The sequence below is a fragment of the Giraffa tippelskirchi genome, chromosome 13 (assembly GCF_054371585.1).
Source record: "Giraffa tippelskirchi isolate mGirTip1 chromosome 13, T2T-mGirTip1v1.2.pri, whole genome shotgun sequence".
In the NCBI taxonomy this organism is placed as follows: domain Eukaryota; kingdom Metazoa; phylum Chordata; class Mammalia; order Artiodactyla; family Giraffidae; genus Giraffa; species Giraffa tippelskirchi.
Genome location: NC_137287.1, coordinates 78,444,802 through 78,469,727, shown reverse-complemented (window position 1 = coordinate 78,469,727; position 24,926 = coordinate 78,444,802). Strand labels below are relative to the sequence as shown.

Sequence of the window (24,926 nt, the reverse complement as noted above, 5' to 3'; positions counted from 1 at the left end):
TTCATGTCATTCCACTGGCCTCCAGTGCATCTTTTCCCAACACTCATGGGCCCTGAGGTGGGCATCCTGTCTCAATACAGCTGCGTCTGTGGGTGTTTTCTTACAACTGAAAAAGAGGGTGGACTGGCCGGAGGATGGGGAGGGAGGTAAATAGGAGGGAATTTGGGCAACTCGCCGCAAACCCTGCAGCCCACAGCCAGCAGTTTTAACCTGGAGGAACCTTTGTCATTGCTTCCTAAAGCTGTGCGTGTCTTTAGGAATGCTACGTGGGGACTAGGCTTAGGCTGGTGGGGGCCTCTGTCTACAAGTGGAAACAGAGGCCTGTATTTAAGGCAACAAACCAACATGCAAACAGGACAGTGAGTCAAGTCCAAAGGGAATGAACGGCCTCCTATGGTTTCAAGTCACCTGTCTGTCCACAGGGAGAATCTTTCTTGTTGGTCGACAGCCTTCAGGCAAAAAGGGGAGGGATCTTGCTTTTCCAAGTCAGAGCGGTCAACCCCTTGGTCATGGAGTACTCCCCAAGGGGAGGGCGCCTCTCCACGCCCCATGGAGCAGACACAGGTTGGCGTTACTACCCAGACCCACCTCTTCAGGGAGGGCTAGTGTTGTCACTGATGGGGCAGGTTCAGGAGGGATGGAGAAGGACTTGAAGCTGCTTCTGTTTAACCGTGTCGTTCAGAACTCGCATTTATGTCTACTGCCGCCTTGGGCCCCAGTCTTGGCAGCCACAGTCCCTGAAAAGTCTGCCCGCCATGGACTTTGGAAGAGGATGCTTTGGGTGCGCTGGCCGAGTGTCAGGACAGCCTTCGCTTCTACCACACAAATGCTGGGTGTTACTCTGCCTCCTGGGCTTCCGGTTCTCTGCAGAGTGTACCTGTACCTCCAGCCCTGGATTTCAGGGCACCGAGGTTGCACCCTGCCCCCCTGCCCCGTGTGTCCCACAGAGCTCCCTCCAGTGCTGCACACAGGGGTTGCTCAGAATAAGCCCCGAGATTCAGTTCATCCTTCCAGCCTCGTAACAGCCATCGAGGAGCCGAAGGCTCAGTTTCTAATGAGGTGAAAAGATGGTGGCCGTGGAATCCCCATGAACATGCCACATGTGGGGTCCTCCCAGTCCTGGAGGGCTGAATCAGAGATCGGGGTTGGGTCCTGAGGGGGCGGGGGGGCAACAGAATCTCCTTTAGGATTCTCTGTGGGCAGTGAGGGCCCCGCCCCATCCACAGCTTGCCCTGGATTCCCCAGCCCCCTGTGATCATGGAGCCTGAGGACTGCAAGGCCCTGCAGCTCGGCCTCTGTCCAACCCTCGGGTGCCTTTCCTCCTGTCTCAAATGAGGGGCTCAGCTGGTTTGAGAGCATCGCCGGCACGGCTTTGTCCATCCACAGAGTTCTGACAGATCCAGCCATTCCTTCCCAGTTCTGAGGTTGGCTGGTTAACTTGGGAGGTGTTGAGCTTTGGGGTTGAAGGTTGTTTGTAGGGTAGAGAGAGACAGTGCGCACATGTTGGCAAAGACCCATGCCAGCACCCAGCACCTCGGAGACCTGCTGCTGGGCTTCCTGGGCTGAAATGAAAAGACATTTTCTTCTTCAGTGGCCACTAGAGAGCTGAAAACAGGAGGCAAACGGAAAGGTAGGCGGGAAGAGAATTATTTTTCCTTTTCAGAAGAAACGTGCTCTGATGGGAAATAAATAGTTAATGCTTCAACCTGTGAAGCCACATTCTCTGGCTCCTGGGAATTCTGAATCTGGATGGATCAGTGGTGCTTGGCCACATCCCAGCCTTCAGTCACTGGTCCCCGCAGTGACCCCGCCGGCCTGCCCTCCACCTGGGTCTGGGGGGGGGAGGGGGAGGGCGATGGGGCCCAGGAGGTGCCACCCAACTCCCAGGCATCATGGTGACCTGAAAGCATCATGAGGACTGCTCACCTGCAGTTTCTCATGAGGCCCTGCACTGTGCCCCTCAGCACCCCTTGGATCTCCCGGAGACGGCTTGGAAAGCCACAGGGGCCAGAAGGGGACTGGGCTGTTTTATTTTATTCTGGCAGGTTGGCAGAGAGGCAGGCATGCTAGCAATGTCATTATAGCCAAGAGCACGAAGCCGAAGGAATGTCAGTGACTCTGCAAGGGCCACTCGCTCAGTGCTTCTGTGGAGGGAAGCCAGGCTCTGGCTGTAACGACACTGGACCTGGCCACACCCTCGCTGGCGGGGCCGTCCCCGGGCTGGACCATCCTCACTTCCTCATCCCCTCCCACTGCTCGCAGGTGGGGAATCAGCTCCCCAGCACGACTGCGCCCCTTCCTGTCTAGGGAGCTGCACAAGGACCACATCTGTGCTCCCAGATCAGAGCCGGGCAGTGATGTCAGGCCACATGGGTGGGGGCGTCTGGGGCGTGGCTGGAACTTCAGGATTCCCGAGGGAAAAGGAGGATGATAAGACTGATAAGTACCATTGCCTTAGAGTTTCTCACGTATGAGCTGGTTATATCCAGGAAAACGCTTAAGGAAAATAAAAGCGGGTACACAGAACAGCTTGCTCCCATGGAACTTGTAAAGCACTGTTATCAGGCATTCCCTGTTTCCTTACTGTGTTCCCTTTCAAATGATATAATTGGAGGAAGCTGTAAAATAACGTAACATAGCAGAGGTTTGAATCTGAAAGTTGTACCATAATACGCTCTTCACTGCTTACCCCAGAAATCCCTGCTGAAGTTTGTGCTAGTTAACCATGAGACTGGCTTGTAATTACCTGCTGTCATCAGCACAGTCGTGACTGATTAGAGACTCCACAGTCTGGGAGGATCTCTGATGTGGGGTCTGGGGCCCCCGTCTGGGGAGGCTTCCATCTGCTCAGTGAACATCGTTCTAGGTGGTGCTACTGGATTCGGTAAGCAGTTCCTTTTGGGAAGCTTTTTAAGCTTCTCTCAAATCCCATCTTGCTTATAATGGCTTTCCTAAAAAGGGATGTCTCGAGTTTAACATCTGGTTCCATGTATCTCTTTCTCTGTACAGGATGACACTTCCACAGACATCACTGGTCTTGTTTCATCTCCTTGCTGCATTTCCTAAGTGTTAGGCCTTGTTAATTTGACCTCCTCACCGAGCAAAGTATGAGTTGTGTGAGCTGGCGTCTCAGCCACACACGTGAGGATTCAGACCTTCTGTTTCCCCACTGTCTTGCTGTAAACTCTTCTCCTGGGGTACTTTGTTCTTGTTCATCAGCAGTGGAAGCTTGGACGCCGGTCCTCTCTCCACACACATCCCTGTGTTGCTCTTCTGTCACCGTGTTTTCCCGAGAAGAAGCAGGTTGGACTGTTTGAACATGAGATTTCAGGAAGAACAATGTGAACAGGTGTTTCAGAATTACCAGGAAGACTTCAGAGAAAACAGTGATGGAAGGGTGGGGCGCTTCTAGAATTAGTGGGAAGACAGCAGCAGTGCAGCCTAGAGCTCCATTTGTCTAAGAGCCACATTACCACCAAGAGGAGACTTGTTGGTGATGAGTTTCTTCTTTAATTAGAGAACTAGGTTAGTTAACAAGCTAAGAAACGCCCATATATATCCGTAAGTGTGTTAGTCGCTCATCTGTGTCCAACTCTTTGCAACCCCAGGACAGGGGATCTTCCCAACCCATGAATCAAAACTGGGTCTCCTGCATTGCAGGCAGATTCTTTTCCCATATGGATATGGGAAGCCCATATCCATAAGGATATATGCTTATTACAGAGAAAATAGGAAACTTCTGGAGTAATCTGCCTTACTTATTGGTTTACTAGGTTCCAGCTTGCTCTTCCTGCTTTGTTTGAATAAACTAAACACTGGGTGACTGGACATCATCGTTATGGATCCTCCCTTAGAGACCGGCCGGAGGGGCAGGGTCTTGTTATGACAGTCAGGACATCGTGGCTTCCTGCTATTGTGAAGGCCCATTGATCACAGCTGAGGAGGGGACAATCCCAGTCTAAAATAAGCCTGCACAAAGACAAACACTCACTCTTTCTCTCTTTCCTGCACGGCCCTCACCCTCTTCCTTGGACAATGTGTGGCAAGAGCTTTGAAACGGATCCTACTCCACTGAGAATTGATATTAATTGGGTTCAGATAGTACTAATAGCTGAAAACAAGGGATTAGTATATTAGACCCTCTGCCAATCAGGTGACATGTGTTATCTTCATGAATCCCTCCCAACACACTTGAGAAGGAAGATGGTAGGACCACCAACTCAATAGCAATGGGGAGTCTGAGGCTAGAGGGGGTGAAGCATGTTGCTGAGGATACTGGTGACAAAGCCAGGTCCCTGTCGTCAAGACGCACACACACTCCTGGCAGGTTGGCCACCCTGCTCTCTGGTGGCATCACCGGTGGTCCCCTCAACCCTGGGCAGCTGCCCCATGGTTCACAGCCCTGTTGCCAGCGGGCAGCCCTCTCTGGCGACTGGCTGCAAGTTTCCCGGTAGTCTGACTGCAGGCACCGTCTTCTCATCCCACTCTTCTCCGTTTTGAGCCCTTTCTCCCTGAAGCCTGGAAACCCATCAGAAGGCACCAGGTCACCTGGAGTAAGTGCAGGGGCAGCTGCCCAGTATTGGGGGCGGGGAGGTGGGCTCCACATCCGGAAGGGGAGGGGGGCTCTCATGTATCCCAGAACTACAGCTCTGGGCAGTGATTTATAAAAACCAAGTGATGACCCCGAACACCTCCTCCCTCCTGGGGCAGGGCCTCTGACTTAGGTCTTTATCAGACCTCAAAGGCTCTTGAAGTCCTACCCCATGATGATGTGGAAAGCTGCCGGCCCCCACAGGAGGAATCTGTGTCCACTTCCAGCAACGTCTGATTTCACGGTTGTGCAGGAGAGCAGGCTGGCCCCGTGGCACCATCGCCTCCCCAGGAGGCTGCCCATCCTGAGCCCATCTCTGTAGAACTGAACTCAGGCTCGGTTATTCAAACCCCGGCGTGGGCGGCCCGGACTCGGAGCCTTCCGTCTCCAGTGTCAGCAGGCAGGTTTCCCAGGTGGCTCTGCTTGGTCACCTGTGTGCAGTGAGTACTCTAGACTGTCTTCCTGCCCTAGCGCCCCCCATATGCTAAAGTTAGCATCATTCATCAGTCCAGTCATTCATTATGCTTCCTATTCCCATTGTTCAGTGTGTGTATTTAAAAAAAAATAATCAAACAGTAACCTCCTGAAATAGTCTCCCTGCTCCTTGACCTCAGCTGGAATCATTTGTACTCACTTACCACGACATGGCGGCTTCCCTCATGGCTCAGATGGTAAAGAATCCGCCTGCAATGCAGGAGACCTGGGTTCGATCCTTGGGTTGGGAAGATCCCCTGGAGAAGGGAACGGCTACCCACCCCAGCATTCTGGTCTGGAGAATTCCATGGACAGAGGAGCCTGGTGGGCTACAGTCCATGGAATGGCAAAGAGTCAGACAGGACTGAGCGACTTTCACTTTTCACTTCATCAGGACATTGTGAAAAGCAGGCCTAACGGTATGCTAGCCATATGACCCAGCAGTTGTATGTCTCCTAGTTATATCTATGCCAGTGCAACTTGCAATTCTTATTCAAATTAAACTTGGCTGCATAGTGATCTTCGTGCAATGTGTTCCCAGACCAGCTTTATCCTTTCTGACGGATTTGAATTTGTGCTATCCTCTTAACCTCTGTCATGACCTCCTCTTGACCTTATAGCTCCCCTTTTCAAAATTAGTCTATTACTCTGAGTCAGAGGGCCATTCACCCAGTTGTAGTATGTTGAATATACCACAATTGGCTGAAAAGTAAAATTGCAGGCTTCCATGCCAGAGAACGTTGAGAACAAGTTCTGTAGCATGAGATGGCTGACCCCACCCCAGAAATACCTAACTCTGGGCTGATAACTCCAAATCACTCTAAAGAGACGCCCTAGTGCCCCTGCCAATCCAGGAGGAGAGAGCTTCTCCTTTAAGGGGTGGGAGGTTCTTTGAGTGACACATACCACCTTTATGCTCAGACTGTGTTCCTGGATAAGACCTACAGCCACCTGGAGGAGGATGTGGCTTCTGAAGGATGTGGCCCCAGGGTTTCAAGGTGATGGTGGGTGGTGCTGGCAGCTGCTGGATTGGCCGCCCTGCTGATGGGAAGAAGTCACTGGACCGGGGACCTCTTCAGTGGGGCCTTCTCCCTCCACCCCGATCTTTACAGGGAAGATGAGACTCCAGAGGCCCCCTGGGGACCCACTTCAGGATTTTGTTGGTGGGGGAAAGAGGATCATGCCTGGGTAACACAGCCCATGCCGTGTTGATTCCATGGTCTAGGGACCATGGAAGGGATAGTCCTGTTGCGGGTGGAACCGTGGTTACAAGTCATGGCGTTGCTGCCCTAAGTAGGCTTTTCCTTTCTAAAAGGATGGTGGGATTTTCTGTTGCCATGGAAAATGTCATGTGAACAGACAGGTCTCCTCATGTTTTTCATCATCAGCTTTTATACCTTTAGCAAATAGATTTGCCTTTTTTCCAGTAGACATGTTGTTTGCCGCACGTTCATGTTTCAAAGGTTTTCTAAACACCCTGTATCAGTGGTTTTGTCATCACTGTGTCATTGCTGATAGACCAGGGAGCTGCTCGCAAGTGTAGCTTCTGTCTTCTCTCTGACCTCTTCTCCCAGGAATTCTGCACAAAGACCCTGCTTGTCTCCCTGACCTTGCTGACACTATTTGGGCTCACACACTCCACTTGGCTTCCTTATCTTTTTCCCACCCTGTTTGAATGCGTTCAGCATGTTTTTGTGGAATGTCCCATTGTTAACATTTTGTGAATATAAATTTGGGGCTTCCCTGGTGGCTCAGACTGTAAAGAATCTGCCTGCAATGCAGGAGACCCAGGTTCAGCCCCCAGGTGCGGAAGATCCCCTGGAGGAGGGCATAGCAACCCACTCTAGTATTCTTACATGGAGAATCCCATGGACAGAGGAACCTGGCGGGCTACAGTTCACAGGTTCGAAAAAGAGTCAGACATGACTGAATGACTAACAAAAAAAGAAATGTAAATTATTAGTCTCATGCTTAAAAAAAGAAAAATTTAATCTCAGCTTATTTCCTCAAAGGTACCAGAAAACACATTCCTAGCTTTGAAACCATATGAAGTAACACATGTTTTAGCTGCTACTGGACATCAGACATTGAAACCAGCAACTATCCAGCTTGATAATGTATGTGAAGGAGAAATTCAACTGAACTGTCACCACGTGGGTCCATATGTGCCTGTCAGAGCCAGGCTCAGACTAGGTGCACACTAGATGTTGGTGAAATAATCGCTTTATAGTTTTCTATGTCATGTATACTCGTTAAAATAGATTATTTAAAGTTCTCCAAGTGGCCCTGTGTTTTCCTTAAACTGGGATTTTGGTGTATGGTGCAAATGGGAAAAAAAAGTTTAGCCCAGAATGCTTGGCCACCTTGATTAATTACACATGGCAGCTTGGATGAAGTTAAGGTGATGTCACAATTTTCAGCGGGAAGGAAGCTGACCCCCTTCCTGGTGTAGGTAGCTGCAGCCTGTTTATGTGCTTGTCCTGTTTCTGTCGTCCTCTGTTAGTCTCCGATTGTGCCCGTAGCCCAGACGTGGGCAGATCTCACCTTGGGATTTCAGCCCCTCTTGGTATTTAACAGATCACGCATTTACCGGGAAACCAGAATGTCTGTTGAGCAAGTGAACAAAAGCCAGGCAGCATGGTCTTTTCTGTGAAGCCAAGTGCCCCAGACGTTCAGGGGTCTGAAAGGAGCCAGTCAGTGGGTGTGGAGGGTGAAGCCCTCTCACCGTCAGCTATAGAACAAATGGGAAAGGAGATTCCTATGCTGGGCATCGACCACACACTCCGGGTGGTTTGTTTTACTCTCTTAACTAGGTTTGCAATGATTGTAGCATCTTATTAAGCTACACTTTTGAGTCTTGCCCTTGGACTTGGCACAGAGTCTAAGACCCTGAAGCCAGTAGGTGCACCATAGTTCATGGTCGGTATCAGACTCGGGACAGGCAGCCAGAGGGTGTCCCTAAGGACAGGAGTGTTAGCTTCTGAGCCCTGGATGCCCTGTGCTGGATTGGCTGGGGGTGAGGGTGGGGGCGACGCTCTCAGAGGCCAGTGAGGCGGCTTCCACAGGGACCAGTCCTCATAGAACCCGACCCGAGGAAGGCTCTGTCAGTCATCAAAACCTAAATGCCCCCAAACACCCTGTGATGATGACAAAGGCAACAAAGAACTTGACCTTCAGCTGTGGGCAGGGTTAAAACAGCTTGCACTGTGTGTGTGTAGTAAATGCAGAAGCAGTTAGGCGGTTCTGGCAAACACTTTACCTCCAATCCATTTCAGACATTTTCTGCTTTTTCAACCCATGACTCAGCTTTACTAAGTGGCTGCTGAAGTTGTTGGGGGCCAGGGAGCGGGATGCAGGATGTGAGAAGCTGCCTTCACTTTTTAAGGCAAAGAAGTGAGTTCCAAAATAATAATGACAGTAATAGCTTTTTACCATTTATTTACCATCTAGCTCCTGTAGAACAGCCCTTCTTTCTGCCTGTGTGTTGTGGGGGTGGGGGTGGGGGGGGTCCCACCTTCAGCCCATGCCCCACAGTGCCTCGTCCCCAGGCCATCACCTGCTGTGGCTGCGGGGGGTGGGCGTCCTCCCTGCTTTCGGTACCATCCTGTCAACTGGAAAGTGGACTGTGGCATAGAAATCACTCCAAACCACAAAATGTGGTTTAATGGCACCAAAGCTCATAAAAAAGTAATCCTCACTAGTAATCACAGAAATGCAAATGGAGACCAAAAAGAGATTACTTTCATTTCTCTAGTGTAAAAACAAATCAGCCCTGATGATCAGATGCGGGCACAGTCCAGCGGGACCAGCTCTGCTCCAGGCTACGGGCAGGAGCGTGGCCAATCTGTGGTCAGATCGCACGGCAGGGATAACCTGATCCCCTGACCTGCTGATTCCTTCTCTCAGGATTGATCCTCCAGGACCTGAGACACGATTAGTGATGGCGAATAGCATTTCTCCAAAGTGTTTTAGAACCAAGTGACACAGATATCCAAGTCTTCCTGGTGGCTCAGTGGTAAAAAAAAATCCACCTGCCAATGCAGGAGGCATGGGTTTGATCTCTGGTCCAGGAAGATTCCCAGGAGAAGGAAATGGCAACCCACACTAGTATTCCTGCCTGGGAAATCCCATGGACAGAGGAGCCTGGTGGGCTACAGTCCTTAGGGTCGCAAAAGAGTCAGACACGACTTAGTGACTGAACAACAAGAGCATGGATGTCCAACAGCAGGGTGATGGCTAAATAAAGCATGACTCATGAGAGGCTATTCTCCCACTGGAACTGTGCACCTGAGGAATCTGTCATTATGCTGGAAGAAGTAGAACGTGGTGGCTGACGGGCTTTATGGTCACCTTCATTGGGTTTGAACTCTTCTCCCACCACTTACAAGCTGTGTGACTTGAGAGAGTCATTGAGCCTCTCTGTGACTATTTCCTCCTACCTCAGAGGGGTGCTAGCAGAGCTTAGGGAGTTAGGAGAGCACCAAGTGAGGATCTGGAGGGCTGTCACCACCATGTGAATGTCAGCTGTTGTTTGTGACACAGTTGTTGGGAAACATTCACAGAAAGCCCGATCCTAGTAGAGTGACATTGAGGCTGTTTGCAAAGCCCACGTCATCACACAAATACTAGAAGCTGTAAAGCACAGTGACTACCTCTGGGGAGAAGGACTGCCAGTGACTTTTGATTTCTATTCTTTCCTGTATTTTTCCAAATGTTCAGCAATAAATTACATATTACTTTTATTTTTATTTATTTACATATTTTTAACAGAAGGATAATTGCTTTATGTGTTGACAGGTGGCAGAAAACGACAGAATGTGTGTTTCTTCTATAATGTGAAAAGCAAGCAGCACTGTTAGCTGCTTGAAACCTTTTCTAGTTTCAAAGAAAGTTGAAACCTTTCTGGATTAGCCCATGCCCGATCGAGCTCATGGAGCGCCCCAGGCTTCCTTCTGCCCAGTCGGTTTTCTGGGTTACAGTCCTAGTCTCTGCTCCCTTGTGGTCAGTAGCTTAATATTTCTGCACACTGTGCCAGGGTTCTTCAGGTTGTTTCCTTGGCTCCATTAGAAGAGTGATTCTCAACTCAGGGTGTGTGTTAGAGTCATTCGAGGAGGTACCAGGCTTCTGGCTAGACAGATTAAATTCCCCCATCTGGGGTGGGAGGGACCTGGGTAGTAGTATTTTTTAATGGCTCACAAGGAAATCTTGATGCACAGCCAGGCGGCGGGCGGCAGCCTGGGGTCGGCTGTCCTCGGGTACTCCCAGTGCTGCCCTTCCTCGCCTGGCAGAGAGCTCTGCCCACAAGCGGAGACCCCGCTTCCTCTGTCAGTCTCAAAAGTCAGCCCAAGCGGTGTTTCCCCCATTGCCCTGAAGAAAAGATGCCCCTGACAGCTTGCTTAAAATAGATGTGTTAGTCTCAGTCGTGTCCAACTCTTTGCGACCCCATAAACTGTAGCCCACCAGGCTCTACTGTCCTTGGGATTCTCCAGGCAAGAATAGTGGAGTGGGCTGCCATTTCCTCCTCTAGGGGACCTTCCCGACCCAGGGATCGAACCTGGGTCTCCCGCATGGCAGGCGGATTCTTTACCATCTGAGCCACCAGGGAAACACCTGGACCCTAACCCAGACCTACTAAATCGGAACTTTGGGGGCAAGGACTTGGTAATGTGTATATTTAATGAGCCCCCTGGGTGGTTCCTACCATCACAGAGGTGTGGAAACTCTGCTAGAACCGAGGGGCTGTCCAAGTCACATGCTGGGAAGAGCTGGGGGCCCACCTGGCTCCCCACCTGCCTCTGAGACTCTGACAAGTCAGAGCTGGGATGCTGCCTGGGCATCGGGAGTGGTGGGGTCCCCAGATTGCTGTGCAGTTGTGGTTGACGCCCACTGGCCGTGATGGTCGTTAGGGGTCGCTGGGATCCACAGTAGCCACAGCACCCAGGACCTGTTAGGAGTACCCTTTACAGAGTACCCCCAGGCCTCAGAGTCAGCATCAGGGGTGGGATTCCTGCACCTGCTGGAAGCAGGTTCCCGTACTTGCTCCCAGAAAGCGAGATCTTCCGGTCTGAGCTGGGGGTGGACCCCAGGCGCCCAGGATCACACTTGAAAAGCCCTGCTCTGGGCTCACCCATGTCTCTTGGGCATTTCAGGCATCACTCAGATACAAATCTAGTCCTAATGCTCTTGTGGGCAGCATGTCACTGCCACTCTTAAGTCCACGATGGCAAAACATGTGGCTTCCTTCCAGCTGTAATTCCTGGGCCACGATTTCTTTCAAGTGAATGAGTACTGTGGTTGGAAATGTGTCTTTCAAAGGTTCTGACCTGAGTTTGACTCGGAACACGGTCACATAGGCAGAGAGGTGCGTGCTGCTCCCGTGGGCTTCCTCCAGGTGTAACCTGTGGCCCTTTGTCTTGCAGGTTCTACCATCAGCCGGTGCTTGCGTGGTCCTCGCAGCCTCTGACTGGCCGCAGCCACGCCTACTGGAGGAGAAGAGAGCAGGAGGCCCGGGAGGACCCAGGGGGCCGAGGCCCGCCCCCCAGCCTGCCCGCGCACCCGAGGGAGGGTCCCTGGGAAGTTGGAGGAAGGTCTGAGCACGTGATGAAGAAGGCTGTTTGGGAAGACGAGCTGGGAATGGCGGGTCCCGCCAGATGGCAGGACGTCAGCGTTGGAAGCTGGAACCAGCCCCCAAGACTAGGGAGGCAGATGTCGGACTGTGTTGGCGAGAAGTTGTTTGAGGACCTGTACCCGTTCGTGCTTGGGGAGCACGGGCTGACCTCCCAGAGCAAAGGGAAGTCCCAATCACTGCCTCGAGTCCTTTCCCCCGAGAGCCTGAGTTGCGTGGAGGTCCCCATCCCTTTGAGCGATGGCCATTTACCAGGTGTCCCTAAAGTGCCACTTCAGCCTCCAAATTGTGCTTCCAATTTGGAATCCACCAGGAACCCCGAGAAGGCTGGCACCTCGGTCCGCTTGCCCCGGCCCAGGTTTGGGAGACCCCTCAAGCCCCCGTCTTACGGCTCCCAGCCACACTCCAGGGCCGGAGCAGAAAATGGCAGCTACACGGACAGCCGGCAGCCAGACCCGGGGGCTGCCCACTTGGGCAGGACGAACAGTGCCAGGCAGGACCTCTACGGGCCTGACCCTGCTCTGGAACCCCCCGTGTACGTGCCCCCACCCTCGTACAAGTCACCACCACAGCCTGCCGCACACCCCTGCCCAGAGGAGGTGGTGCCCAGGCATGAGGGCGGAGGCCGCCGGGTACCGCAGCATCTGATGGAGAAGCCTGCTGCCGGCGGTCAGCCTCTTTCTGGCTCCCGGGAAGCTAGGAGTGAGTGGGGGGCCAGCTCATGCTCTCCTGTCGGCATCCCCCTGCAGCCCCACCCCACCACGGCTTATGACAGCTCCATCCTGATAATTCCCTTCGACGACCCACGGATACGACACATTAAACTTGCCCGACCCCATGGATTCTGGGAAGATATGAAGCTGGATGGTGCGGTCCCTGCCCCTGACCCAAGAAGCCTGCAGCAGGAGGGGGCCGTGTGGGGCCCATCAAGGAGGGAGAGGGGTTCCGTCCCTGATGATCCCAGCCCCCCGTGGCTGTGGGGCCAGCCCCCCAGGGATGGAGAAGATGGCAGCTCTCCTGACCAAAGAGACCCCTGCGTTGTTACACAGAGAAAGCGGCCCGACGTAAGTGGCAGCCCACGGGAATATCCAGAAAGCCTCGTGTCCTCCCCAAGCCCCCAGGGTGAGAGTTCCTGCGAAATGCAGACCCAGCTCAGAAAGTTCAAGACAGGGCTGCAGCCCAAGAGAAGCTCAAAGAAAAAAACAAGTGAGACGATCTTTTGTTTGGTTTCCATCCCAGTGAAATCAGAGTCCCAGCTGCCAGGTACGGACACGAACAACAATGACCTGAAACAGAGCGCGGCATTGCAGGAGCAGAGTGTGCTCAGCTTGTCCTCCACTGACCTGGAGCTCCAGGCGCTCACGGGCAGCATGGCCACAAGGACAGAGCTGCCAAGACCAGACCCGGGGGGCCCGGGAGGGGGCCGGCAAGCAGATGACCTCAGATTCCCTAACCCTGCAAAGCACTGCGCGCTCGTATGGCCCGGCCCATGGCCCGGGCACCACTTCCGAGACCAGCAAACACAGACCAGCTTCGCTCACGAACCTCAGAGCCTGCAGCCCCTCCCAGGGGAGAGGCCAGGGGGCTCCCCCGACCCCGTGCTGCCTCCAAGGTGTTTGGACCCCGCACCCTTCGAGGTTCAGATGCACATGGCGTTGGCATCCAGTGACCCGAACCAGAGGCCCGGGGCTCATTCCCCGAAAAGTCAAGGGTCCCTCAGCCCGTCCAGCAACAGCGCCTTCTCCGGGTCTTCCTGGTCCCGGAACCAGGGCCCCGCGCCAAGGGCCAGCCTGGGTCAGCAGGGCTCGGATGGCCGTGGCCGCCGAGCCAGCCCCGTGTCTAGGGGCGAGGTCATCAAGGGGGAGACCACAGGCCCCTGCAACAGTAGACAGCTGTTCGGGCAGTTCCTCCTGAAGCCCGTGAGCCGCCGCCCCTGGGACTTGATCAGCCAGTTAGAAAGTTTCAACAAGGAGCTTCAGGAGGAGGAAGGGAGCAGTGACAGCAGCAGTGATGGTAGTGGCAGTGAGGACAGTGACACAGAGCTGCCCTGGGGGAGCCGTGCCCACCCGCTACCCCAGCGTCCGGGCCTCCTGAAGGACATAGTGCCCGAGGACCCCAGGACCAGGCCGGGCAGAGTCAAGAGCAAGTCCGAGAGCTGGAGCGAGGAGGGGAGGCCTCAGTCCCCCAGGCCCTGGCAGGCAGAAGGCAGAGGTTCCGTGTGGTTGTCACCCCCCGGGAGCTGGATTGCCAAAGACGGGGACCGAGAGGTTGAGGACAGGGTGGCCCAGCTGGCAGTCAGCCCAAGGCCTGTGAAACGAGCAATATCTTCTGGGTTTAATGATGCAAAACCCAAGCCCCCACCCAATCCAGCGGAACGGAGGGAGCCCCCGCCCAGCCAGAATCTCCCTGGTGGTCTCGGAGCTGTGGAGCTGAGCGCAGCCGGCCCTCTGAGGGTGGCCGGTGGGGAGCAGGGGAACACGAGGGCGCCCCTCTCTCTTGCCAGCAAATCCCGAGGCCTGTCTGCACCAGACTTGAGGTCTGTGGGGCTGACGCTGGTGCAGGAGCAGAGTACCAGCCAGCTAGCGGGGTCTCCGGGTGACGCCAGTGCAATAGAAATCCCCCCAAATGAGTCCCTCGAAGCCAGGGCCGCCAGGATCCTGGGCATCGAGGTGGCTGTGGAGTCCCTGCTGCCAGGCGCCCAGAGGGCAGGGCAGAGCCGGCACCCTGAGCCCGATGGAAGTGCCCTCAGGCCCGAGTCCCCCAGACAGGAGGCAGCAGCCAGCTTGGCCCAGCCCAGTGAGTCCACCGCACCCGCCGACGCCTTCTATGGCAGGAGGAGGTGCGGCTGGACCAAGAGCCCTCTGTTCGTAGGTGAGAGGGACAGCACCCGGCAGGCTCCCCGGGCCTCTGAGCCCGCGGGTGTGGACGAGGCCATCCCCAGCAAGGCCCCCGAATCTCTGCCCAGCCCCCCGGAGTCCCAGCCTTTCCTTCCCAAGGACGCGGAGACAAAGCCACCCTTCAGGTCCACCTTGTTCCACTTTATAGAAAGGACCCCAAACTTGGCAGTCTCAGAAAAGAGGCTCCGAAACACTTCCAGAGTGATCGAAAGTTTACAGGAGAAGCTGGCCTCGCCGCCCAGGAGGGCGGACCCCGACCGCCTGATGAGGATGAAGGAGGTGAGCTCTGTGTCTCGGATGAGGCTCCTGACGTCCCGGGGCACGGATTCCGCAGAGGAGCCCAAGGCCGAGAGGGGCCCCGGGGCATGGCCGGGAGGCCTGGTGGCTCCCAGCGCTGGGCACAAGCTCTCCGACCCCCAAGGGGCTCTGTCACTGGAAGCAGACGGTCATCCGGCAGCACGAAGGGAGGAGAACGGCAGCCGGGACTTCTGGTGCCCAGGTGAGGCGTCAGGCAGAGGGGCGGGCGTTCAGGTTGCGTTTCACATCCTGAGAGCATCAAAATACCTAGTGGGTGGATGATGAAACCTGCAGATTCAGAAAAGATCTGGTCGACCCTGTGAATCATGGTGCCCAAAGAGCCTTCATTTTACCCAAGAATTATCCAGAAGCTTCTCTTAATAGTAAGACCTTGCAGTGTATTTTAAATGATCCAGTCTTCATAGACATATCTATGTAAGTGACTAGATAAAATTAGCTATATAAGCACCCTTGGGGCCCCTAACTGTGAAGAGGTACATCAGTAAGCTATGCCAGCCAGGGTGTAGGCACCTTGATCGGTGTCCTAGGAGACCAGGGCGTTTGTATTCTGTTCTCTCCCCAGATAACAGACATTCCCCCAGATAACCCTCAGACTTCCCAGGTGGTTTTAGTGGTAAAGAACCTGCCTGCAAATGCAGGAGACATGAGAGACGTGAGTTTGATCCCTGAGTCGGGAAGATCCTCTGGAAGAGGACATGGTAACCCACACCAGTATTCTTGCCTGGAGAATCCCCTGGACAGAGGAGCCTGGAGGGTTACAGTCCATGGGGTCGCAAAGAGTCGGACACGACTGAAGCGAATGAAGCAAGAAGGGAATAACCTGCATTGCTCAGTTAGCCTAATGAGAAAAGACATACCCGAGTGATTCAGTAAACTTCCTGCCCTGGGATTCTTACCGAATCCTTTGTCCTCTGTTGTTTTCTCTTCACCACCACACCATTCATGAAAGACCTGAGAGGTTTAGACAGAATTAGCAGTTTGTACTTTCTCAGCACCAGCCCATGCGCCCCTCGAAGCTCACAGGCCCACCCTGTTTGTTCCAGCCCCTCAGCTCTGATCACTTGGCCCAGGGGAGCCGGTTCTGGCAACAGCCTCCTGCAGACCCGAAGCCCCGCGTGTTCTCATCTTTGCAGGTCTCCAGTCTTCATTGTATAGACCACAGGGCAGCTTCCCACAGCAGGGACATGGTGCCCCCAAACACCAGTTCACCCTCTTAGCTCTGACAAAAGCAGGCGAGAGAACCCTGGGAATTTCTGGTCCAGGCCTGGGGCTTATCAATGATATTACCAGTTATATTCCCTAGACATGGTTCAAGGAGGGGACGGGAGGCATCCTTCTTGAACTACCGACTGGAAGGGGCCTTTTTGCCGGGAGGGGCAAGGGTGCCCTGTCCTCAGTGGCGTGGCGCTGCCCCCACCCCAGCCCGTCCTGGCAGCCAGGCCCTTCCGTCTGCCTAGCTGCCCCGACAGGGTGGTCCTCCCCACCCCTGCTGCTCTGCTTCCTGTTTTGAAATCAGGGGTTTAAAAGGAGATGGAAAGATCACTTGTTTCAGCTGGAAGAATCCTGAAATTTTTGTTCAATTAAAAAAAAAATCTCCTTTGCACTTTTTTCAGTTTTCCCCAAATGCAGAGAGATCCTTAATGCTCCCACCCTCTCACGGAAACCAGGATCGAAAGAAGCCATCTGTCAGGGCCGTCCTGGGTCATCTGAGTGACCAGGTTGGTCTTTGCTGTGGGAGAGAGCGTCACGGGTGTGGAGCCTCGGCCGTTACGTGGAAAGAGCTCCATGGCCCATCTGTGAGCCGTTGGGCTTTGTGAGGCTGCAGCAGGAGACCTCCCCCCACCCCCACCAAGAATAGACCCCCTGGCTTTTAAGTGCTGGTTGGAAAGCCATCATAGGCTTTTTCTTTTAATTGAAGGGTAATTACTTTATAGAATTGTGTTGTTTTCTGTCAGACTTATCAACATGAACCAGCCATAGATGTATGTATGTCCCCTATGCCGTAGGCTTTTAAAGTGAGTTTCTTATCTGTAAAATAAATCAGGCTGGGTGTGTTAGTCCTCCTGAGAATTACAAGAATTTTAAATGAAGATGCGTCCTGTTATAAGAAAAACATCAGTTTGTAAAGATTTCTATGCCTCCATCCCTGGCCACGTATTTTGGGGAATGTGTTATAAAATTTCTAGTTCCATTCAGCTCTCCCTCAATTCTCAGCCTGAACATCCAGCATGTGAATGGGGTCAGACGGGTATCTGAAATCCCCCAGGTAATGTCAGTTTCCATTTTAACCAGCCATTCAGACGCCCTCACCTGTGACTTTATTATCTATTTTGTAACCGCAGTTTCCAACCATTGGAAATTTTAGTTACTTTTTTGCCACTCCGTTTGGTGCGTTTGCTATTTAATACACAATAAGATGACCAAAAATCTCAAGGCAGAGAGCTCCCTGTGGTGACGGCTTCCTGAAGTGGCCACATAGTGAGACCCATGAGGGCGATTCCTCACGTGTGCAGGCACTCAGGTACCCCCCTTCAGCCTTTCACATGCTGGTCACCAGGCCTTAGTGTGCAAAGCCAGTCCTTCTGAGAGGCCTTAATTGAGGTAGTAAAGCCTTGTTGCTCATAAGCTTTTGGACTCTTTCCTTTTGACGTATTTTTATAATTTTAAACACAAAAGTCATCATCTCCATCCTTGCCCAACCCCTGCCTCTGTCACCTCAGGGAGGGTGTGGGACCCGCTTCACTGCCCCAGATTCACAGCCCACTTAAATTCAAATTTTGTCCTGGAATTTTCAGACAATATCATACCTCATATATCTGTAAACCGCCCTCCCCCTCCACACACATCCTTCTAGAACTTTATTATCTGTGTTATGTACCCATCATATCATAAAGACTTGCCTTCAGCTTAAAGACAGTCGTTTATGCTAACATTGTTTTAGTGTTCTTTGGTGGGGGGGAGATCTGGCTAAGAAATCCAGCAGCTCAAAACTAATTCAGGTCATAGCATCTCATCTCCGCTGGACGGATTATGTCAGATGCTTAATCCGGGCGCATCAGTGTCTGAGCCTGCTGGTCTGGTCCCATCCACCTCCGCTGGCCGCTCTCCTGGTACATGTTCAGGAGGAGAGTGGGGACAGCCTGTCCTCTTCGGGCCTGGGGTAGGGATAACAGGGGCAAGCTTGAGGGGAGCCACATAATGCCATTAGAAGGCTGGATATCAGCACATCCTCACAGGCGGTAGCCTTTGAGGGTGTTCATACACGAAATATCCACCAGGGTGGCCCTTAGTGATCTGTCTTCCCCCGACACGGTGCCCGCAGGAACCAGGAGGGGCATAACTTCCCTGTTCTCTGGCACCTCTGCTGGCCAGTATGGTGGGTCCTGGTCACACGTGGCTCCTGAGCGCTTGAAACATGGCTCGTCCCAATTGAGATGGGCTGTAAATGTGTGATACACATGCCAGAGTTCAGACATCACCAAAAAAAAATCTAAAGTGTCTCAGTAATTTTTATTGATTACCTGTTGAAATGATAATATTTTGGATATATTTGGTGACATAAAATGCACCATCAAAACTATTTTCACCTGCTTCCTTTCATTTGCCCTAACATGGCTACTAAAAACTTTTAACATACTGTGGCTCACATTGTATTTTTATTGAACCTCGACCCTCCATGGTCTAAAGAAGGAGTCCTTGGTGATACTGATTTCTCTCTGTGGTTCTCTGTCTCTGGGCCCTCAACTTCAGCCCTTGTGGGAGTCGGGCTGCAGGCACATCCTGTAGGGCGGTCTGCACGTACCTGCCCTCAGGTGGGCTGCTGGGGGCCGGGCTCTGTGTCTCTGGAGGCTCAGCCTCTCAAGGCCTCTCCCCACCACCAGCGCACCCTTTCATCCCTTTGTGACCACTCGCCTCCATCTTATCTTTGCTTATGGGGGTCCCCCAGAATCAGCACTGAATGAGGCCAGCCGAGCAGAGAGATGCTCAGCCGCTAAGACCTGTGTTGTCACAGTGGGTGTTAAGTATAGACCTGCAGGAGGCAGCTTGTTCATGGGATCTCTGCCTGCTTTCAACGAGACGGGCACTTGGTGCCGTAAGTGTCTGAGGAGCAGCAGACCGCTTCCTAAAAGCAGAGCCTGTCCCAAGTGCGATGAACACTGTCTTAGTTGTCGCAGTTGTGGTGTCACATCATAAATACATCCCAAGGAGTCAAGAAGGTGTGTGGTATAAGGGTTAGTCATTCAGTCATGTCCGACTCTTTGCAACCCCATGGACTGTAGCCAGCCAGGCTCCTCTGTCCAGGGGATTCTCCAGGCCAGAATACTAGAGTGGGTTGCCATGCCCTCCTCCAGGGGATCTTCCCAACCTGGGAATCTAAGCCAGGCCTTCTGCATTGCAGGCAGATTCTTTACCATCTCGGCCACCAGGGAAGCTCAAGAATATTGGAGCGGGTAGCCTATCCCTTCTCCAGGGGATCTTCCCGACCCAGAAATCGAACCGGGGTCTCCTGCATTGCAGGTGGATTCTTTACCAGCTGAGCTACCAGGGAAGCCCAAAGTCACTCAGTCGTGTCTGACTCTTTGTGACCCCATGGACTGTAACCCTCCAGGCTCCTCTGTGCAGGGGATTCTCCAGGCAAGAATACTGGAGTGGGTTGCCATTTCCTCCTCCAGTGTCAGGGTGTGCAGAGGACACAGCAAGACATTTTGCTGCCAGAGAAGTGGGACTCTGTGTGGCCTTCAGAACGCACTGTCGTCCAGAGGAGTTGAGGAAGCGATGACTCTGTGACAGTTTTAATACCTGTTAAATTGTACCATCCTTCCAGACCTCTTACATGTTTGCTCTTAAGAACTTAGGAGCCCTTTGAGCTGCCATGGGAGGAGATTCTGACCGTAGGAAGTACACATGTGAGCCTCAGGTTTGCCTGGACCCCAGAGATCTGTGATGCCTGAGGGGCCCAGCCATAGCCCAAGTGATAATCTAGGACCATTGTTCTATTGTATGATGTCCCTTTTTGGAAACCGGGGCCTCATGGGCCCTGTGTGTATAGCTGTAGAGTGGATCAGCATGGCAATGCAGACTCACACACATTCAAGTGTGTGGAGGGCTGACGGGCAAGCCTGCAGCCTGGGGCCTGCTTGCTGGCTGTGGGGTCAGAGACAGGAGGCCTGCCATTACCAGGCCCAGTTCTCAGGGTTTCAGGCCCCCCTGGGACATCAGTGGTCACAAGGACAGACATCCCACAGCAAGCTTTCCTTAAGAGTTGCAACGTACATGCACACAATATCCTGCTTAGCGTCAGCTGAGAGTGTCACTACTGCTTTACAAGAGTTGCAGTTAAAGTGAATTATGTTCCCTGTGAACAACAGGAAGGGACCGTCAAAATACTAAGCTGCCCCCATTTCCCATCTGTGATTAGGCATGGGTCATACCCGTTCCTAAAAAACAGCCTTTAGATGATAGCTATTTACCCCCTGGTGAAAAATAAGGTCGGTGAGATGTCTGAAAATTAACATCTCGACACCTGTGGGCCTGGCTCCCTACACATTTGTTTCTGGGCTGAGGATTAAATAGAAAGCAGACCAATGGAATATACTACTCATTTTCTTTTGTTTTCTTTTTTTGCAGATTCCTATGACCCAAGCAGGGTGGAGAGGGTGTGATGGCACACGACTGGAGTGTGGGGCCGCATCTTTTGCCCCGCCACCTGGGAGGAACCTCACTGGGCCATCCTGCCCCATGGCCAGGACACACATTGACCCCACAGAGTCACTCTGTGGAAATAAAGCAGTAGTCTGTTGAAAGCATCTGTTTTTATAGCACGAAGGGTTAATACCTATATTTAGAAGAGTCACAAGGACCCTCCTTAATGATGGATTTAGCCAAGCTGATAGAGTGGTGTTAGTCTGGCTATATGTGATAACTCAAACGTGGGTGGTTTAATGAATGATTTTTGAAAGGACCAAGAATGTCATAAATCCCTCTTTGAATCCCTGTGGCTTGCTGTCCACGCTCACTTTAGGGAGTTTGGGGGACGTAGGCCATTGCTAGTGTTTCAGCACTTTGAGTTTCCGGGAAATGTGAGCACATATGTATGATCCATTTCTCATCAATTTGGCCTTCTACTGCTGAAGTCACTTTACCTATTAAGTAACTTGCCATCAACAAATGAAAGCGGTAGCTTATAAGTTTCCAAAAGATGAAACCTTGTACCATGATGAATAAGAGTATTATTTATCGGCAATGAGACGCTCTGATCTTCTGCAAACATGCCATCGTCTGCTTTGCACTCAGTATTATCTATTTTTATTTCCTGTATGGATGTCTAGAAATTCTTTATATGAGAAATAATTGCTGGTAAAATAGACCATTTTAACAAAGTAACTATATTTCTTTTTACCAAAAAATGCTATTTTTCTATGATGTAAACAATTGTTAGGTGGCAGATTTTTAAGGAAGTTTATTGTATTTAAGAGTCTGTATCCCTTTGTGTGAGAGGAACCCAGAGAGGGTTCGCATTTGCTTTAAAGCATAAACCCCTCACCCATTCACAACTCTTGCTACTCTTAGTTTATCTTAGAAAGAGATGTCAATAGAGACATTTTTCAGGGTTAATAAAATTAACTTTTCACAAAGTTTTTTTTTTTTTTTTTACAAATGCAGCTATAAGGTTATATTTGAAAATAACCCTCTTAAAACCAGCCAACATCCTTACGACAAATTTTGCTGCCATATTCACTAGAATTACCAAAAAACCCCCATAGTTTCATCTTTGTTCGTCTGCGGGGTTGTGCCCTGAGACCAGATCCCCCTCCCCTCACCCCCATCGTCCCTTCAAAGAAATGTGTATTTTTATCTAGAATGATCTTTAATTAGCATCTGCATATTTTCCAAAAGTGCTAGAGACATTATATGTATGCCATTACAGAAGTATTATGAGGCCTATGTATTCTGCTGTTTACTATTGCATTAATCTGCACAAAGTTTATGCATTTTTTTTTACGCGTTTGTCATTTCTTTCTAAGTCAGACTTTCTCATGAGCTAACATTTCCTCAATGGTTTCTGTCTCCTCCCTCCCTCCCTCCTTTTCGTCTTTTTTTCTTCCTTTTTTCCTTCTCTTTCTCTTTCTTTTTCAGAAACCACCTTATCCATTTTTAAGCATTTTGAATTCCTAAAATGTGAACTGTTGAGTGGTCTGCCATTTGGCCCTAAAACAACTCTGGGCTCTCATGGCCTGTTTTTATCTGTACCATATGATTTTATTTCATCAGAACTTCATGTATTTGGACAGTAATAAACAACACAGAATCTAAGCAGTTCCGAGAAGTCTTTTCAAATCCACTTCTCCACAGCCTTGCTTCTTCCCTGCTTCTCATGGTCACTCCTTTCCAGATTTTGGTTCGTGTGAAATTAGAGGCTTTTCTGCTTCTCACAACCTGTGGGGATGACGGGCCAGGCCTCTGCCAGGAAAATCACTGGAGTCATCTGGTACCAGTGGGAGCAGCCACCTGGGGGTCCTTGTGCAGGGGTGTACATCCCTCTTAGGTGCAGATGAGAGAGGGTATATGTATATACACATATGCACACACACATGCATCATGTATGTACATAAACATGCATATAGACACGTGTGTGTCGTGTATGTCCATACATGTTACCGGTTCTGACTTTCCCCTTATAGTCTTTGATTCCATCTAAAACATCTTTTAATCAAAAGAGTTCAATCAGAGCTTATTCCTCGAGAGAAAGAGAAGGATCCTAAAGGGAAGAAATCACAAACAAACCAGAATATGACACTCTTTGTTTTCTTCTAAATCCTTGTATCATATCACTCTGAAACTATTCTAAAAATTTAGGGGAAATTATCAGTATTTATCCCTTTCACCTTAATTTCTAGATTCTAGCCTGTACATAAGTTTTTGGGAGGAGAGGTAACTGAAAATGTGACTTTTAAACTTGCATTTTCTGAGGTAAATAACGGTTTCTAATTCTATAAAATAGCTTTTCCAGAGGTTTTGAACTTTTGCTAATTATTCTTTTATTATTTCTATTTCTCATACGTGCACAACTCTCTCTTATCATTTATGGCTGGAAAGAAAGTATTCATATTTTGTGTTTATCATTCTTTTTCTCATTCATATGATTTACTGTTGGTGTTTAATAATTGGGGGCTGATAAAATTAAAAGTTCTATTTTGACTATTCGGACTTAAAAAATGTGAGGAATCACATTTGAAATGTATTTGTATCTCTTGATTTCCAAAAGAAGGGGGAAAATATTGGTAATATAGCTCTAATTACCTTTCTTTGAAGAAAATTCCTGGACCATTGAAAACCAAACATCTTTATTATTGTTTTGAACCTTCTGTTTCTGCAAACTACAGAAAACTCCCTCTGAAGGATGCACTGTCTTTGACTGCATCTTTAGAATCCTTTTCCATGTTGTACATAACTATTTGGGTCCTTTTTTTTAACATCCCTTAAAAATGTATATACTGTGAGATCCTCACTTCCTTCTGAGAGTTGTAGATTGAAGTTTGGTTCCTGTGGAAATTCTAAGTAGATCCTCGTCTGTTTCACACGACGGTTTGTGACGGGCTGTCTGTCATTCACAGAAGTCCAAGTGTCTAAACCCAAATGACCCTGTTGAGCTTAAACTCAAATGACTGCTTTTTACAACAGCAAAATGACTGTCTCTGATAGCACCTTGGTTGCGGGCTTCTGGGGAAAAGATGAATTTGATCCTCTGTTGACACAACTACTTCCCAGCTCTGAGCAGAAAAGGCTGATGGAAGATGAGGTGAACCCACCATCTCATCCGTGACCTTCCAAGATTACACTTGTGCGTTGTTTGTTTTGTTTAAAATGACTAAATGATACACAGTTAAATGTCAGGTTAGCAGCTCCTGGAAACGGGCCAGCACTGCAGAATCCCTCTAAATATCTGGGCTCAGACCTGTACACAGTGTCATCACTCTGGATGGTCGTTGTTCTGCCAGATCCACCTGAGCGCAGAGATGGAGTGAAGGATGCGAGTGTGTTTCTTAAGCCGAAGCTGTGGCAGGCCTGGGAAACTTCTGCATTTTCTTTCTGTTTTGTTTTGAACTCCTGATTCTGCACATCTGTTTGTGGGAGGAGGGTTGCTGCTCAGGACAGGATTTAAGAGACGGATTCCAAGTGACCTTTAAGAGTCTGCCTGGTGGGAGGTCCTCTTCCAGGAGTGTGGGTTTGTCCTCTTGGGGACCCGTCAAGCCAAGAAGGAGAAGATGATAAAATAACATAAAAGATAGAATGGTCCCCAGCCTGCATGTCTTTGTTTTGTTTTGTTTTTTTTAAAGATGGGGAGGAGTGGTAAAGACTGTAATTCAGCCTCTGGGAAATGTTGATGGGGTCTAACTCACAACCCTCCAGAACAGTCTCAGGTTCATGGGCAGTGAGGGGAGGGGGAGGGTGCCTGCAGAGTTGTGTGTATGTGCTCAGTCGTGTCCAACTCCTTGCGACCCCATGGACTATAGCCCGCCAGGCTCCTCTGTCCATGGGATTTCCCAGGCAAGAATACTGGAGTGGGTTGCCATTTCCTCCTCCAGGGGATCCTCCTGACCCAGGGACTGAACTCGTGTCTCTTGTGTCTCATGCACTGGCAGGCAGATTCTTTACCACTGCGCCACCTGTTTGTTTCCAAGTTGTAAAAAAAAAATTGTCCATTTTACCTCTTTCCCATCAGCTTTTGCAGACTTGCCCTCATCCTTTCTTTGGCTCAATGTGTGTGAAGCTCAAAGCTCAAGAGTTCCAGGGCCCTCTCCCTAGTCTGAAATTTCAGATCATGTCAAGATGCAGGCGTTAAGATGAGAAGCTATTCCCCGCTAGTTGGTAATTCAGTGCACATATTAGAATATAACTGGAAAAGAAGTCCCTTGACCAAATTAATGCTGTAGGATGAAGCACTCGGGCCAGGAATTGGCTTTAAGCTCTGCCTAAACCTTCTGTGACCATGGCCACCTCTGCTACCCACTTGGAAACA

At 50.8% G+C, this 24,926-nt stretch overlaps 1 protein-coding gene across 5 annotated transcripts in view; it reads left to right on the top strand.

Annotated features, from left to right (window-relative positions):
* JCAD (junctional cadherin 5 associated) overlaps window positions 1-22,219 on the top strand; it is a 37,744-nt gene extending 15,525 nt beyond the window's left edge. For 3 of the 5 annotated variants that reach the window (XM_081553987.1, XM_081553984.1, XM_081553985.1), the window contains 2 exons: window positions 11,485-15,086; window positions 20,534-22,219. In XM_081553987.1, the coding sequence (XP_081410113.1) occupies window positions 11,485-15,086; window positions 20,534-20,568 (3,637 nt within the window). In that variant the 3' untranslated portion in view covers window positions 20,569-22,219. Of the gene's footprint in view, window positions 1-11,484; window positions 15,087-16,518; window positions 16,624-20,533 lie in introns of all 5 variants that reach the window. The other 2 variants (XM_081553982.1, XM_081553983.1) reach the window with 1 other exon arrangement.
* The last annotated feature ends 2,707 nt before the right edge of the window (window positions 22,220-24,926 follow it).